The 18,531-nt window shown below is 45.5% G+C and overlaps 1 protein-coding gene across 1 annotated transcript in view; it reads right to left on the bottom strand.

Moving 5' to 3' along the window:
- Positions 1-18,531, bottom strand: part of LOC135369408 (uncharacterized) — a 45,486-nt gene that overhangs the window by 5,369 nt on the left and 21,586 nt on the right. Inside the window, exons 2-3 of the mRNA XM_064603002.1 lie at positions 17,203-17,272; positions 8,918-9,322 (exon numbers count right to left, since the gene is read on the bottom strand). Of these exons, the coding sequence (XP_064459072.1) occupies positions 8,918-9,322; positions 17,203-17,242 (445 nt within the window). The 5' untranslated portion in view covers positions 17,243-17,272. The remainder of the gene's footprint in view (positions 1-8,917; positions 9,323-17,202; positions 17,273-18,531) is intronic.

Raw genomic sequence — 18,531 nt, 5'->3', positions numbered from 1 at the left:
TAACCGCGGAACTGAAGTCGCACGCCCTCTCAATTAGCGGCCAGAAATCGCACCTTAACAGTGGTGGTTCCCACACAACCACCTTCAACAATGAACCTCCTTTGATCTTAACGCAAACACGCAACGAACAGGTTAGCTGGTGTTCAGAATAGCGAACTCTGTGGCATGGTCGTTCATCGCCTTGCTGCGGAGTATTTCCACAACAACCGTAATAGGGCCACACACACTTGCGCAGATACCAGTGTAGACGAAAATATTGGCATAGGTGCCACCTGATAGTGCGTTTCCCCACTGGAACTCAACTGGGCAGAATAGAGGAGATAACATCGGCAAATACGGAATTACTGACAATAACAGAAGCGCTGAAAGCTGCAAAAAACGAGAACATAACCAACATCACCATCATCACGGGCTCACGGGGCGCTATATCCAGCTCCAGCTATTACTGCGAAGGATGACGCATCTCAGGAAAAGCGGAACAGCAATGTTTGAATCCCAGTACACTCCAGCGACTCTATTGCGGATGTCTCCACATAAGGGCGTTCTAGGAAATGACCAGGTTGACGCGTCTGTGAAAATCAACTTCGAAAATCCGGCACAAAAACAAAGATAATCTAAGTAGCTTGAACGTTATCAGGGTATGTGTGTAGGTTCTGCACCTTGACAAGAGAATGAGTGATGGATCTCCATCACCTCTCTGTGCAGCTGGCGGCCTCTCCAGGACAAAAGATTCAGTCATTCTTCGCATGCGATTACGTTCTGCCTCTACGCGCGCCCATGTCTTCAAACTCAGTATTACCCTGAACCCTGTATGCCACCACTGCGGCAAAAAGAAATGGACGGCCACGCACAATGGACTGCCACGTCCGATGAAAGACGCAGACCTCAGCAATCTGCGCCGCACACCTTCACATCCGAACCGCAGCGGGGATAGTCTATCCTCGAGGCATCCGTCGGAAGCTAGTCTAAAGAGCTCTTTTTTCTAAAGGCAGGTGAGACTATGCTGCAACGGGTACCTGCTAACTGAGAGCTCGAGAAATTGCCGAAGCGTAGCACCGTTTGTGTCCGGGAACAGTGCTCACTCTGGCCTCCCTGAAGATCCCTGGTAGAGCAGTGAAGCCGGTGCCCCATGCTCATTAGTGGATGCTTGACTGTTTGTGCGCCTAAGATCATGACCAATTGAGAAAGCCAAGATGAAAGCTCGCGACATCGGTTCCTGAACCGCTGCCGTAGAGAGTGTGAGTGGTCAGGTGTGGTCGACAGCGGCTGACCACGACCATTACGGAAGCATGTCGCTCAGAACGTGAGGCGGTCGGATCCCCGAATAGGATTGTTGGTATCGGCTAGCTACAAGAGGAAGAATCGAAGCGATCGGCTTCCACCAACAACTGATTTAATACGCAGGTACGAAGGTGCGCACGAAGCTTTGTGCGCGTGCACATGACCGTGCTTGCCTGGTGCATTGCCTTGGTCGTGCGGTGGCGGCGCTACAGGATCATTGCGAAGCACGGTTCGGTGTGACGCAGTGAAGTTCAGATTGACGTGCTGCGACTGGCGCGATGCGGAAGTGACAGCGTTATATACCGGGTATAGATTAATTAGCGTTGAGCCGCACAGCCTAGCGAGTACTCGGAGGAAGGAGGCATAGAACTTTTAGCGGTGGCTTTCGGAATCCACGCAGGTGATCTTTAATATGCCGTAAAAACCGCTATGGCTGGCGACAGAATTGTCCATTGGACTCACGTGTTCGTCGTCCATTCCATCGCTACAAAGCAGGTACCACTCCGTTGTGGCTAGTTCCATCTCAAATCGAACAATCCGGTACACTTGATGTCTCGAATGAACGGGAAAAAAATATATGTTGAAGCCATCGGTGAGTTAGGAGAAATAAACGCTTTCCGAATTCTCTGCGCTGCACGGTTCGGGAAATAGGAGAGGAGGAAAAAACTACCTCTCATACGGGGACGTCGTCCCGAGCGGGTTTGAGCGTTCGCTACAAGGCCATTTCTTCTCGCATTATAGTAATTTCTTGATCTGGCTTTAGACCACTTAAGGCACAATAGGATCCTTCGTTAGCAGTGCTGTACCTGTTTTTGTTTGTCTGCAAAAAAATATCAAAGTTCACTCAAAGTGCCGAAAAACACCATATTCACTGCAGCTCTGCGGACGATGTACAAAACGGATAAGACTGAGATTTATGCCTTTTAATTTGTCATTCATAGGGCTATCGAATGATGTAAAATTTGTTGCTGTACTCTGTCTGGAACGTAAGCGATACCTCTTTCAGTAACACCATACCACCGAAAAATGACGAATTTCGGAAGCCTTTATCTAAAAAACCCCACCAAAAACTTTCCTAAAAAATTTGATATGTTCTAGGTAGTTCCTTAGACTATGCACAGAAGCAAAATCAAAATTCGGACTTGATCGGTAGGCTCATTGTGAATTTTTTGCCAGTCCTATACGCGGAGCGCATTGAAGCGGAGGCACCGTGTCCTGCGTGTTGCAAAATCGAATTTTCCAAAGGGATTTTCAACTTCTGTCTTCATATAAAAAGTAATTGCTGTCATTTGAAACCATTCTGAGGTTTCAAGGTTTCCTTTTCAAGGTTCTGAGCGTTTGCGTACATAACGATGGTGTAATCGCTGAATCTAGATTGTGGAGCAACCAGATGTGCTTGCATTTTTTGCGGGATGTCACACATGCATTGCAAGTGCTGGGAGCCCGGGAAGAACAGAGTGATTTTACATCTTTGTAAGAGGCATATCTGTTCAGGGTTATTCTAAACAAGCATATTTACTGAACGCATTGTGACAGGAGGGACGCAGTGACTTCCAGTATTCTTTGAAACATTTCCTTTCCTACGGCCCCATGACCTCGGACTGGGGAAATTGCACTGAGGAAAATGTTGTAGTGTCATACGCACACACTCAAGGCTAATTCATGGTGCCTTTTGTGAACCTTGTCGAAACAGCCCGACTGGCGCCGCTGTCCAATATGTTATTCGGTTCGACATGCTGCGACCATGGGAAGGTCCTGATCGCATTTGTTTGTACTCCCTGAAGACACCTTGCGCAAAGTTTCGCCTACACACAGAAGACGCTTCACTCACCTCTCGACTACAGAAGTGCATGAAGTACCCTTATATAGAGTGTGCGACGACATCTGCATAACTGTAGTGTGTCGTCCTGGTATCACACCTACCTCAATGGCCTCTTCGTTGTACAGTGCTGATCGTGTGGATTTCGCTGACTACCGCCTCATACACAAGAAAAAAGTGCTATAGACAAAAGATTTTCGCTTTGCTTCGGAGATCGGCGTAGCTGCCATAAAGACTGTGGTTCTAGCAGATCAAGCCGAAGGTGTAACAGAAATGGGCTAGCTATGCAGAAGCTGCTTCAAGTACTTCACAGCAAAGGTGGCTGAATCACGACACGCAGCAATGTTGGCCACATTTGAAAGAAAATCTGACAAGAACCTGCCATCAAAAGTAACATTAAGGAAAGTGTCTTCCACAACGGCCTAAAGCAGTTCATGACACGAGCACTCTCATCCACCCGGAATGCTCTGCATAACTTACGTTACCTTATTACCTTCGTCACCTTGTCTTCTTCGCTGTCAAGTTCTTGTTATTCTGTGTACTGTAAATATGCTTCGATATGATCACCGTGGAAAAATATACCTCTTATAAAGACGCAAAAGTATTTTAAGGCATTCTGCTCTTCACTGGCTCCCAGCACTTGCAATGCATGTGTGTCATCCCGCAAAAAATATGAGCACATATGGTTGCTCCACAATCTACATTAAGCGATTACAACACTATTATGAATGCAAGCGCTCAGAACGGTTTCAAATGATAGCAATTACTTTTTATGTGAAGACAGAAGTTGAAAGTCCCTTTGGAATATTCGATTTTGCAACACGCGGGACACGGTGCCACGGCTTTTATACGCTCCGCGTATAGGATTGGCAAAAAATTCACAGTGCGCCTACCGATAAAGTCCGACTTTTGATTTTGCTTCTGTGCATAGTCTAAGGAACTACCTACAACAAATAAAATTTTCGAGGCAAGTTTTTGGTGGGGTGTTTTAGATAAAGGCTTCCGAAATTCGTCATTTTTAGGTGGTATGGTGTTACTGAAAAAGGTATCGCTTACGTTCCTGACAGAGTAGAGCTACAAATTATACATTATTCGATAGCCACATGAATGACAACTTAAACGGCATAAAGCTCAATCTTATCCGTTCTGTACATCGTCCGCAAAGTTGCAGTGAATATGGTGCTTTTCGGCACTTTGAGTCAACTTTGATATTTTTTTGTAGACAAACAAAAACGGACACAGCACTGCCAACGCAGGATCCTATTGTGCCCTAAGTGGTCTAAAGCCAGATAAAGAAATTTCTATAATGCGACAAGAAATAGCCTTGTCGCAAACGCTCAAACCCGCGCGCGACGACATCGTCTTATGAGAGGCAGTTTTTTCCTCCTCTCCTACTTCCCGAACCGCGCAGCGCAGAGAATTCAGAAAGCGTTTATTTCTCCTAACTCACCGATGGCTTTAACATATATTTTTTTCCCGTTCATTCGAGACATCAAGTGTACCGGATTGTTCGATTTGAGATGGAACTGGGTGATTCCATCTCAACTCAGGCAAGGTGGTCCGGACACCATCAGTAATTTTTATTGAAAAAATATATGTTGTAGCCTGGTTCAGACTGAGAAGGGAACAGCAAGTATTATTCCTCTAGTTTCCGTAGTTTCCGAGAAAAAAAAATCCAGAAGAATATGGCAGGTCCGGCGCACTTTCAGGCATAGCGATTTTGGCGTTCTATATCTTTCCAGCGAACGCGTTAACGGCTTTGAATTGTTTTCCTCACACTGTCACCTATGTTGGCTTCCAGTGCTTGGGTTCAGTTCCGGCGGGGATTTTGTTCTTTTGCAGCTAAAAATACGTAAAGTTGCTGGCGACGACGAAAATTGCTCATATTCTTGCGGCTATTGCGGCACTTGCGTACATGCCACTGAAACGACAAAGGTATTGCCATGTAGCGGAGACTGAGCTCTATAGGTTGGTATCAAATTTAGGAGTCTAGGCCAGGTTGCTGTGACGCAAGGAGGCGTGTACAACACATGACATTTGAAAAAATGTGGTTTTTGAGCGCCCATATCCAAAAAACCCCACCTCGAACATTCTTCAAACTCCGTAGGCACATGCTTCCGTATATGATATTTGAGTGCACAGAAAATCGAAGGTTTTTTCCTTTCACAATAAAAGTTAGAGCGCGGCAAAGTTTCGGTGTCGGACTGTGGTGCCTGCAATGACCATGGAAGCACTGCGAGAAGTTCACTGGACGATATTCGCGTTTTTCTTGAGACAGTGGACCGTGGTACTTGTAGTCTACCCAAGGAAACGTCCTTCAGTTAGCATGAAAGCATAGACAGCGATTTCTGTGTCCGTCGGCGAGTACTACTTTGCCATGTCAGGAACCGCCGCTGCTGTTAATGAACAGCGAGGAGAGTAACAAGATTAGCGCCACCCGCACTGGAGCCGTATCCGGCTTCAGGTACAAAACTCAAGTTAGTTTGGAGTCATTGGGAGAGTGAGTAGTTCCTGTATCTGTTACCACTAGTGATTTATTTTGTAACAGTTGTGTTTTGGCACTGTTTCGACTCGCTGTTGCTTTGCCGTCTGTATCATCGCCATGAACATGAAATTAGGTAAAGACTGTGTCTGCTGCACGAACTACATGAACAGGCACAGACAGGAGATACTATTTCAGAGGAACTTTGCCCGTGTAACTTCGCTGGACGATGCTTTGATGAGAAACGTTCTGACGCCTGAACAGTATTGTAACGGGTGCGAGTCGGATTATCTTTGCCACAACTGCTAATGTAATCAATCAAGCGTAAATAAATAGCGACTCATCTTTACTGGCATGGCCTAAAGAGCTGGATGTAAACATCGAATTTTCATGCACGCACCGCGCAAGCAGTGACACGTACACTCAATCTACATTTCTCTATAGTGTCCTTGTGAAGCCGTCGTGCTGCTTTCGACGTCCTGGGGAAAATATTCGACTCTTTTGGGTTCTCAAATAGCAGTACGAACAGCACGGGAGGCTGTCAGAAGAAAACCGGGAATATCGACCAGTTAACTTCTCGCAGTGCTTCCATGGTCATTACACACACCACAGTCGGACACTGAAACTTTGGTACGCTCAAACTTTTATTGTGAAAGGAAAAAGCCTTCGATTTTCTGTGCACTCAAATATCATATACGGAAGCATGTGCCTGCGAAGTTTGAAGAATTTTCGAGGTGGGGTTTTTTAGATATGGGCGCTCAAAAACCGCATTTTTTCAAATGTCACGCGTTGTAGACGCCTCTGTGCGTGACAGCAACCTGGCCTAGACTCCTAAATTTGATACCAAACTATAGAGCTCAGTCTACGCTACATGGCAATATCGTTCTCGTTTCACTGGCATGTACACAAGTGCCGCAATAGCCGCAAGAATATGAGCGATTTTCGTCGTCGCCAGCAACTTTACGTATTTTTAGCTGCAAAATAGCAAAATCCCCGCGGAACTGAACCCATGCACTGGAAGCCAACACAGGTGACAGTGCGAGGAAAAAAATTCAAAGCCATGAACGCGTTCGTTGGAAAGATATTGAACGTCAAAATAGCTATGTCTGAAAGTGCGCCGGACCTGCTATATTCTTCTGTTTTTTTTTTCTCGGGAACTATTGAAACTAGAAAAAAACTACTTGCTGTTCCCTTCTCAATCTGAGCCAGGCTACAACATATATTTTTTCAATAAAAATTACTGATGGTGTCCGGACCACCTTGCCTGAGTTGAGATGGAATCACCCAACTAGCCTTGTGCAATGAGGTGTGTCCTGGGCTCGTGACGCACTGCGTTTCGGTTGTATGAGAAAACGAAGAGGCATAAAGACGCCATTAATATGTGAGCTCGGATCGTTGAGAGTCTGCCCTAAGCAAATGTCTCGTCAAACATCTAAGGATGTATATGGTTGTTTGTGGAGAAAAGCTTGATGTCCTCTGCCATTACGCTGCCGAAAATTTATAATCAGACACGAGCTTTGCTAGTTTTGCGCATTATGAAATTATTTCGTCTAGTGATAATATTTTATCTAATTATGCTATTGGTTATACCTGGCAATATTCTTTTGGGTTCCGTATTTTTTTTTTTTTTCGTGTATATCCCAGCAATAAAAATATAGATGAACACCCTTTCTGTTCCGTAAAGTTTGTCTCGATCAAGGCTTGTGAATCTCATGGGTCTCTTTAATGGTTTCTGCAGGATGTCTAAGGAAGCACTCCCTTGCGTTCTCACCTGGCTTCGATTAACGTGGACACAGAGCATAGTATTCACACTGCAGTGTATGACTCACATTACTAACAGGACTGACACAAAGGGCCCTTTGTGTCGGTCCTGTTAGTAATGTGAGGCAGTGATTCGTCTGCGATGTTTGTCCCGTTCTCTGTGTGCTCGGCAGTGATTGGTCATCCCACGAAGGACGTCACAACTGCAAAAAACGTGCTCCGATGTTGATATCAGTGAACCCGCATCTCTGGACTGCAAGGAACGCACGAGATTATGTGATGTCTCCCACTCAAAATTTGCTCTGCCGCCAAAGCAATGAAAACACGGTTTAGAGATGTTTCGTTGATGTCTTTGTCGCTGAAGTATTTCACACCGCAAGAACATGTGTCTCGCTGAAGTGTTGCTGGCGCCATCTTGACAAATGTGAGATTGAGATCGACAAAACACGGAACGCAGACAGTGATAGCGTTCTGAATCTTGTATGTGTCCTCTTGCTGTTAGGGGTTTTGGTTGCAGTGTGAAGCACCCTTAAGTGTGTGGGGTGTAATGTGTGGGTAGCCTGTCATTCGATGTATCGGTCAGCGGTCGCGTATACGACCCATATAACTAACAGTACCGACACCAAGGAGCATAGATTGAGAAGTTACCCGTCAAAAAGAACTCGTTACGAGTTAAGTTACCGTGTGAAAATGTAACTAAGTTAATAACGAAGTCCTTCATCCTGAAGTGTAACTCGCAGTTACAGAGTTACTTAAAGAAAAGAACGAGTTGCTTCCAAGTTACTTCGAAGACATATTAGCATTACACAGGTGCAGCGCGCGTGAGGAGTTGAGTTAGACCCAGAGTTGCCTGCGGAGAAGTGCAACACACTTAGATCATTTTCCTTTATGTCCAACAACAGACCTCTCCCTGTTTGTAAACAAATGACGTACTAGTGTTCGACAACGCCAAAAATTTGGTAGAGTTGAACTACGCTCGAAGCTAGAGGTGAACAAGGTCGCGACCGAAAGCCACGGTCTTGAGGAGATTACGATGGTCCCTGAAAGGGACGCAACCTTCGGTCCTACTTTTCTTTCAATGGGAGGCAACGAACAAGTGCACGTTCATGGCACCGAGCCCTCTCCTTTCGATTTGTTTCTGTTTCAGTCTGTGTACCAACGTCATGATGACGTTTCTCTGGTAGAGGTCTATTCGAACGCTTTTCATCTTACTCCCTGTGGGCGCACAATGCTTCATTTCCATGGCAGCGGTTCTTACTTCCTGAATAGAATATTATCATTGATTGAATATCACGTTTTATGGCAAAAAATGCCACGAAGGAACCGGAGAGAAAGCAAGAAAATATGTGGACCTGAGTGAAAAGCGAATTAAAAGTAACTTAGAACTTAACTTAAGTTACTTGAGCAAAGTTACCTTAAAAAGAAACGAGCTCGTGTGAAAGTTACCACGGTGCAAAAGTCCCGAGTTAAGTTACAAATTATCAAAAAAAGGAACTTAGTTACAGTAGCGAGTTACCTGCAACGAGTTACCTCGAACTCTGCCAAGGAGCATGCAGCTAACGGACCATACTAACCAGGTGTACTAGCCACTTCAATGTATCCTTTGGTTCCTGCGAACGTAGCATCCACACCAATGGTCCTGTTGGTACCCGTCAAATCTTCTCCCCTGACGGTCCCCTTGTAGCTTGCTTTCAGTCCATCAAGGGACACCGCGCAGCTGACGACGGTTGCACCAAACTCAATCCTAGGCGGCGAACAGTTGCCATCTCTCCTAATACCGTTAGGAGGCAAGGTCCCCACCATTCTGCCATCGTGGAACTCCGCCTTTACGTCCCGGTTCGTAACGGAATTACTTTCTACCTTGAGCGCGAAGTCGTGCAGTCTGCTTCCTTCAAGGCCAGTCATACGTGGAAGAGTCGCATGGAACAGCTCATCAACGTATCTATTGGAAGCCCCGATTCTGGAAGCCCCGAAGACTCCTGGAATATTATAGAACAATACTTATGATGTAGTTCGCCAAGTACTACTATTATGTCTGACAGGGGTATTATATGGGCTTTGTATGTTTGCACTAAAGTCAGGCAACCAGCTTGTTATACCACAGGAGGTTATAAAATAAAATGTAATTTGTGCGGTTTATTATTTCGATATCTAGTATCATACGGTCAAAGAAGAAAAGGCGTTTTTGTTTATCCTGTACAGATTTTTCTTTCCTTTTTTATGGTAATGCTATGAGAGCTGCAGAGATGTCGTTTTCTCAGTATGTAACTATAGTTACATTAATCAACTGTAAGTGGTTAGTAGTCTTGCATACAAGATTACGGAAGACGGCGTGTTTGGGCAACTTGTTCCCTGGCACCAAGTTGCAGACGTCCTTGGTCGGGTTCCAACCCGCGCTCGCAAAATGGATCGACAAAATTTATTTGAAAAAAAAAAGACTCACGCACTGGTACCTTACACCTAACCGTAACATTCGCTGGAAATATGTAAAATCTTAATCATATACTAAATGGCCGTCATAGCATCCTACTCCAGTCCGAACGCACAAAGCAACTTTTCCCTGAACCACGGCGTGTCACCTACAGGCGTGCACGCCACTTACAAGATAGCTTGGTTCGCTCTAAAGTAACCGAACCAAAAAATTCACGAAGATGCAATGGTCGTAGATGGGAGATTTGTAAATTTATGCAAACGACCCAATCAGTCAAGACACAAAATCATGTTTTCACGTCAAAATCAAAGCTGATCTATAGATTGGAAACTCCTCTAACGTTGTATACGCAATCGAACACGTGCCAAGCACAGTTTGTGGTCAGACTAAGACGTCCTTTAGAATTAAGTTCAATAACCACAGATCGGATGTGACGAAAAAAACCTAATCTTCCAATTTCGCGCCGTTTCAGCCAACAGGGCCAATCAATTCAAGACGTCTAAATTTCTCTTCTTCAGTCGAGCTTCACTACCGATCGACCCCGACAACAACGGGAATCATACCTTATCTACAAATTCTAGCCTGCCAACTCCCTTTTGGGTGTATTTGGGGTATCAATAGGCTGCAAATTCGTATATACTCCTTTTTTACTCCCTTATTACACCTTCTTAAAAAAAGGAACACCCTTTGAAGGGTGTAAAATGAGTGTTAGTGTTTTCGAACACCTTCTGCACAGCCCGTTTACACCTTTTTGGTGTGAAAAAGGTGTACGAGGTAACAATGATACACATCCGCACTATTGTTGGGGATAATTTTTTGCTCATAACTTTAAAGCCTTCCTGAAGCCATCACAAACACTTTACTCTTTGTCAATCATAGTAAGGGAATTAATACACTGAACAAAAACGTATTACAGTAAATGTGATTAGCAGACTGACGAATAATATCACTGCAAATGTCCAAAATACACAAGCGAAAATTCGGCAAAACGTGCAGAAATATACTATATAGCTGCAATACAGAAATCCTTGCATGACCACCAGCGCGTCAGTGATATGAATAAATGAATAAGAAACAACCAGTAACAATCACACAATTGTCTACGCTGCTGTAATTCAGTGACCTAACAATCAAACGTCCACTACCTTTCTTTCTTTCTGTTGTGCTCAGGGATGGGATTTTTAGTTTTTCGAGTGTATGGTGTATGCCATATTGAGTCCAGCATCCCTGCTGGGTTGCGTCCAGATCGCAGGTAATATGGTTAAGGCCCCTGCCTGTCAGCAAATTTGCGAAAATTCGCGAAATTCAAAGGTTCGCACGGAATTTAGCAGCATCGCTCCATTTTCGGAAATTTCCGCAAGAAAGGGACCAATTTTCATCGGCTTTGCGTCATTTCCAGCCATGCACAAGCATAAAAACTTTCTATCGTTCATTCAGCTAGACAACTGGGCGCGGTCTTTCTGAACTTCCAAGATTTTTCAAACATTCTTCGAATACGTTCGAATTTTTGTTCCGAAAGCGAGCTTCACCCCACGCACGCAAACACTGCGGGACGCCCACCTTGCAGAGCCGCTTGCAGCTGGCCAAGTCATATTTTGTGTGCCATGGCCCAGCCGCTACTGGAGTTGAAATGGCAAATGTTTTCACATTTTCTCCATATCAAATGCAATTACTTCATTTTTTTTTTTTGTGGATGAAGCCTTGTTAGCAGCCATGAAGCATGAATCTCAACTGCTCAGTTCATGCGTGACGAGAACTTGCTCTGTGAGATGAGGTGAAAACTAATCAATGCTCATTCTGCCCTACCAGAAACAATACCACATAGGCGTGAGGTGTACGTTTTTTCTGTACAGAGCAACCCACGACTGCCAAACTATAAGTTTATCCAAACTATAATAAGTTTCTGCCTATGCCTCTGTTGCCACGTCTGGTGTATACCTACAGATCACAAAATTGTTCGCAGAGCTGATGCATACAACAACAACAACTTTATTTTGAGATGGAGAGTGGGTAGGTTCATCGTCAGGGGCGATACTCTACCCCATTGCTGGTGGGGATGTGGGAAATAAAATAATGAGCCCCTTCAGAATGACGATGGCAGTCCGATTGTGTCCAGAAATGTCAAAAGAGCTTTAAGCGCAGATCGTTGCTGGGCTGGATTGGGCCAGGGACCAAGCAATTTCGATAGGGAGAAGGGGCGAGGGTACAGCTGACTAAGAGACTCGGGGAGTGCGGTTCGGGATGGTTGGTAGTGGGGGCAATGAAGAAGAATGTGCTCCAGATCCTCAACAGCACCACAGTGGCAGCAGGTGGGAGGGTCGACTTGTCTCAAATGGTAACGCCACTGAGCTGAAGGCCACATCGAGTCGCATTCGGTGGATTAATGCAACATCTTGACGAGATGTGTTTCGTGGCGCAAGAAAGCGAGCGTTGGATCAACTCTGCTCAACATAGATGGGGGGAGAATGTCGGTTGTCCATTGGCGGGAAGCCAGGGGTGTCACGAGGCGTCGCAGAATGGAACGGCGGTCTCATCTCAGCAGAGCAATACTGGTCCGTGTCCGATACGAGAGTGCTGCTTTTGCGGCGCTGTCGGCCTGCTCGTTCCCCGCGACACCACAATGGACTGGAACCCACTGGAGAACTAGCCTGTGGCCCGCTGCATAGACAGTTTGGTAAGCCATTAACACATCTGTGAGTAGGGATGCGAATGGGCCTTTGGAGTCTGTGAAGACTGCCCATTTCCGCGGGGTAAAATCAGCGATGTGTTGTAGAAAGAAAAGGATGTCATAGAGTTCCGCAGCTGTTGAGCAGGTTGGATGTGAAAGGCGTCGTCCTTGCACTACGCCTTCGGATGGTATGACGAATGCTGAGGCGGACTTGTTGTTGCGGGATGCGCCATCTGTATATCCTGCCATAAGCGTAGAAAACTTCTCGTCTACCAGAGCATGAAAATGGGCTCGGAGGACTTGAGAGGGGACCTGATCTCTTCTTTCCAGAAGGTTCCGAAGGCTTACGAAAGTCGGCGGTACCGGCAGAGACCAGGGGGCTTCCGGCGGTATAATGTCCTTAGCTATGAAGCCAGTGAGAGTCGGGCTTGTCCTCTGCGCTACTCGACAGAGGTCGCTTTCAGGACGGTATCGAATTTTCCTGAGGAGCGGGTGACGGGGAATGTGAGCTCGCAAACGTAGGAAGTGCCGAGCCGTTTCACGTTCACGTAGAACCCCAACCGGGAGTTCACCAGATTCAGCCAGGACTTGCCGTGTTTCAGCCATTCTTGGAACTCCAAGGCAGCGGCGAAGGCTTCGAGCAAACAGGGACCGAAGGGTACTTAATGATGTTGTTGATATCCTGCGCAGAATAAGAAGGCTGTAAAGCACAGTCGCCCTCACCGACGCCGCGTGAACTGCGAGCAGGGAATGCTGATCACAGCTCCATCCTGAGCCAGAAAGATGTTCTGATGCATACAGAATCGTATAGTGCTTATGCGTATACGTAGCACTTGCAGTGTTATTCGCTTTCTATTCTTTCACTAGTAACTGTTTGTTCTTCGTCGGGCTGTGAATAAAGTATGCACTCTCATTCTTGTTGCAGGTGCACTTTTTGCAAAGCTGTAGCCAGGGCCGGCATCCACTCTTGGCGCATGCACAACTAAGCAGAGGAATTTGCGCACATCACGCAGTGTCCAAGCAAATGATAATTTTATGCCTCCCCCTTCAGGCCAGCTGCCCCTGTGGAGGCCGGCTCTGGCTGCGGCTGAATTATTGCATCCGTTGCATCAAGCATATCTCGGAAGTTTGTAAGCATGCATTCGTGGTTGTCATTCAGCTGTGGTCACATATTTTCACACATGGACACTGCAAACACCCTTTCTGAAAGGGTGTAGAGCAAGCTGAAGGTGTAGCATTACACCTAAAAGGGAGTCAGTTAGGGTACCTTCCTATTACACCAATATTGGTGTAGAAATACACCGATACAGAAAGGGGGTATTTTCTTCAGAGGGTGTTGCTATACACCTGAAAGGGAGTCAGTTAGGGTACCATGGAATTACACCCAAGAAGGAGTTTTTGTCAGTTTACAGTGTAAACCAAGACCCTGGTGGGCTGTCAACAATAAGTAATTTAACTACATACTTAGATAAGGTACTGTTTTGTTTGTTTTGTTTTGTTTCCTTTCAGCTGGGGTCCTCACAACGCCCCCCTCCCCAACTCCAAGGACGATGACATCACCCAGACTTGACACAGCATTCCTGGACTTGGCCTACTGACAGCCGCCAGGTGATTCTGACGTCATTCTAGACACGTGTAGAAGCTGCAAGCAATCATTGACATCCCTCGTCAGCAGTTCGCAGGCAGGCAGTGTTTGAGCGGATGGCGTCAGAAGGTCACGTAGTATGCAATTTCAGGCGTCAGGGTGCTCCAGCACACCACTAAAAGTCCAGCGCCAAGCCAGTGACGTATATAAGACGAAAAAAAATTGCCGGAGCTCTTTGGCTGCACGTATAGCATATGTCGTGTCTTATATACTTCACTGGCTTTGCACTGGGCTTTCAGTGGTGCGATTTGAACACCCTGACGGGGCAATCACGTACCACGTGACATTCTGACGCCATCCGCTCAAACGTTGCCTGCCTGCGTACTGCTGACGATGGCCAAATAAGGCCGAAACAGCTGTTCAGTACACTCTCATTGTCGTTCCCTTTAACGTTGCTCTGAAAATGTCGTGGCCGGTAATTCAGAAGTGACATATCAATTTCCTTAAGGTGACACCCAGTTTATAAGTTATACGCAGGTAACTAACTTCAAAATCAGAGGGACGGCTTGGTCAGGGGCGCCGCGTTGCCGCCGTGCTATCGTGTCCCCTTAATATAGAAGCAATTTTGATGTCACCTCTACAACGGAAGCTCGCGTTGCACGTGATCCACCCCACCCTTTCCCCCTTCGTCTTCTTGTCAGGGCACGCATTTGTCGTTATGGGAAGCAGTGTGGTGCGCGTATCCATGAACAGCATTTGAAAAATTGTCGGTAAGTTGCCTGTTTCGCGCACCAATTGGCAAACAGTTTTTACCTAGCAGTTTATCCTCTGTTCTAGAAAATTACAGCACCGCGCTCACACCTATCAGGTGAGCATTACTCGTTAAATGTTGATGAGAAACACATCGCCACATGTCTGTTTCAGGCGCCCACGCCATGCCGGTGGCAAGCAAAGACAAACACGGCATTCGCCGTGGCATGTGCAGCCGACTGTCCATGTCCTGGCTACTTTATGGGCGTTGATGAAGCCTGCAACGCCAAAAGGACATTGTGTTGCTTGTGATACAATGAGTTTTGACTACATCACCCTCTAAATGTAGGAGCTCGCAAAAGGCCTGTGGCTGTGATTGTAATCCATTTCAGTTCATACATACAAGTTTGGTGTAGTTTTCACAATGTTGTGATGTGTGTATCACTTGATAATATATTCTTGAATCAACTTACTTGTGCCTTTTCTTATTGTTGTCGCAATAAACGAGGGGGCTAATGCTGACAGCACTGTGTGCAGCGGAATTCTTCACAAAAATGCCCTTGCGGAACAATGTGACACCAGTGATCACAGATTTGTGTGAGATGGCCATTGGTCGGGCGCATCACTTAAAAACATGCACAGCGACATTCTGTCTATTCATTCTTTTTTTAGAGACGAAGAATGTTACCAACGCCCACTTCTATTCGTCATGGTTAACACATTCTATCACACTCGCGAAAGAATCATTAAGAACGTCATAAATGATTTTACTGCTTATTGTTTTAATACTTATTATTTATGTACTGCCGCCTTAATGAATGTATTATCTGACAACATTCGTGTATCAAAGTTTTCACGAGTTCTCAATTTAAAGTGCGCATTTTTGTACTAGTGAGCTGTACACGCTGCCTATCCATTTGCCGATGTGCCAATTGAACTTACCAACAAGGTAATGGTTGAGGAAATGGTTACCGGTGCCAAATTGTTCGGCAGTCGGATTTGTTTTGTTTTTTCTCGAAACATACTTTACGGCTCTCGCATGAGATAATCCTTTTGTACAGCTTATATCCAAAATCTGTATACAGCTCCCGTTACACTCCACAACAACACTGAGTCTCGTCCTCAAGCATAATCAGAGCCATCTTGGCAGTGCTTAGGAAATATTAATTAAACAGGATTCATGGACCTTGCCAGCTCAAAGGTTCTGTTTAAATAATATTCGCCAAGCGCCGCAAAGGTGGCTCAGATTGTACTTGGAGACGAGACTCAGTGTTATTGTGGAGTGTAACACGAGCTGTACAGATTTTGGATAAGCAATATAGAAGGATTATCTCACAGGGTACAAACAGCCTGCTAAATAAAGGCTACAAAAATGAGAGAGAAGGAAAGGTATATTTTAGAGGAAAGAGTCCCCTTAATATAAAGGTAATTTTGATAGTTTTAGAGGTGATCATGTAGCCTTCCTTCAGAAGAAACAAAAGGTAACAGTTAGCACTTCTAAATAGAAATAATTTTTTGGCCATGTTTTTTGCCTTTAAATAAAGGGGACGACATTGAGAGTGTACTGGCATGGTGACATTTGAGCACTTACAAACATATGCTATACGTGCAGCCAAAGAGCTCCGGCTAATATTTTGTCTTATACACTCCACTGGCTTTGCACTGGGCTTTCAGTGGTGTGTTAAAACACCCTGACGGGAGGAGCCACGTATTACGTGACCTTCTGACGCCATCCGCTCAAACATTGACTACCTTCGTACTGCTGACGATGGCCTAATAAGGTCGAAACAGTTGCCAGTCACCACGGCTGCGGCTGTCTTTCAACGACAGGCAGCTGTGTCACGGGAATAACGTTTCATTCGTAATCACGTACTTGATCGGTTGTTTCGTGCCCCTGTGTGTGTAAGAATCATGTTGAGCTCTTCGTTTGTGGGCTGGTGCTGTGCTACAGCAGTAGGATCATTTGATTTCCTCTGTTGTTGTACAAGTTTGATTAATGGCATCCTTTACCGCTTCAGCAACAACACACAAAACGTGGAGACCTCGTCAGACTGATGTCGCTGCCACGGAATGTTTCTAATCCTCATAGCCTCGTAACCTTTGATTTCTTACTCCTGGCTGTGCGGAATTACTGTTAGCAACCGCTCGGTATATTTCACAAATGTACATGGTAGGAGTCCTTTGAGAGTTTGGTGGATGATTTGCATAACTGTGTAGCTCCCGCTTTCCAGTGGCATTGCAGGTGGAAACGCATCCTGCATGGAAAAATAGTCTCGTCGTCGCGCTTTGTGAGATGCCAAGAACACGCTTTGTCGACTTTCCACATTTCAAACAACGTAACCACTACTGGAGGTGCAGAACTAACTGTACCTGCAGATAGCATTACCTGGGATAATAGATGGGATAATACGAATTGTTAACTTACCGGCGACGAGGCACGGCAGTATGACGATAGCGGCTTTCATACTGGCACGTTCCTCATTAGACGTGTCGACCTGAAACCAATAGGAATCGCACACGCGTAAGTATGAATTACCTCGAATAAACTGCTACGCATGAGCAGCTAACACTCCTACGCTTCTTTGTTTGCAGGCGCGAAGGAACATACGCAAAGTACATAATAATGAATTTTAGTATATCGTACGCTGTCGCCTTTGCGTACGTAAGGGTTAGCGTGGTGGTTTTGCGCAAGCGCAAAGCCCTCGTTATGTTGTGTGCGTGTACAGAGCCACCAACGGTATCTATTGTGCACACAAAGGGCGATAGCGCACGATATACTAAAACTCACACATATTTCGTTGTCCTCTTATATAGGGGAATGTGGCTAAGATGAGACAGAAACGTGCAATAGAATATGGAGTGCTTGTTTGTCGAGCTTTTTTTTTAAAAAAAAGGAAAGAAACTAGCCATCGGCACATTCTCAGAGGTCTAGAGCTTCTGATCTTTAAATCAGGACGGACGTAGCCGGTTTTAAAATAAACACAGAACAAGAAATTCAAAAATTCAGGTTGTCTCATCTTGCCCCAACCCTCGAGGCAAAGAAAGACGAGCCTTCGCATATGGTAAGATGAGACACGCCATCGTAATGAACAATACAAATTAGTTTTTGCAATCCAAGCACGCACACAGCCCCTTGAGCCCACGGCCCACATGATGTGCTATAAAACCACACTGAACCGAGTGCCATTTTCCCTCCACCGTCCTTTGCAAACAAGGCACCGCCAGTCTGATGTGACGCTAGTTGCTCACTTTTGACTGCGCTTCTTCTTTGCTGGAAATATCCTTGGAAACAGGAAAATTTGCTGGAAACCCTAGGCAATATGCAAAAAAGTAACCTCTGAGGAAGAAGCATAAAGCCACCTAATAGCTGACTTAGCAGTTTCTAAATTACATTAACTTCAATTCCGTTAAATTTAAATTACATTGAGTTGTCCCCTCTTGTCCCGTGCATATCATCGGATGCATTAATTTTTCCATAGCGTGCCCGCACTTTCCATATATATAGTTGAATGAGTAAAGAGAGACGTTGTGGACTTCCGTTGACAGAATACGCCTGCGACACGTTGCTGCACAGCTGACAAGAAAAAGGGCTATCCATCCCAAAATTCTCGGTAACGCCCCCGCCAGCGCGCTCCGCCACTATGCTCAATCGGTATGCGGGAAGCGGCCTTAGAGGGTGTGAATACAATGGGAGACAGCGTTTATGCCAATTAACAGCAAAAGAAAACAAAAATTTCAAGATGTCATCGTCTAA

The sequence above is a fragment of the Ornithodoros turicata genome, chromosome 1 (genome assembly GCF_037126465.1).
Source record: "Ornithodoros turicata isolate Travis chromosome 1, ASM3712646v1, whole genome shotgun sequence".
NCBI classification, from domain to species: domain Eukaryota; kingdom Metazoa; phylum Arthropoda; class Arachnida; order Ixodida; family Argasidae; genus Ornithodoros; species Ornithodoros turicata.
Note: the sequence above shows the minus strand (reverse complement) of the source record. Positions and strands in the feature narration are given on the sequence as shown.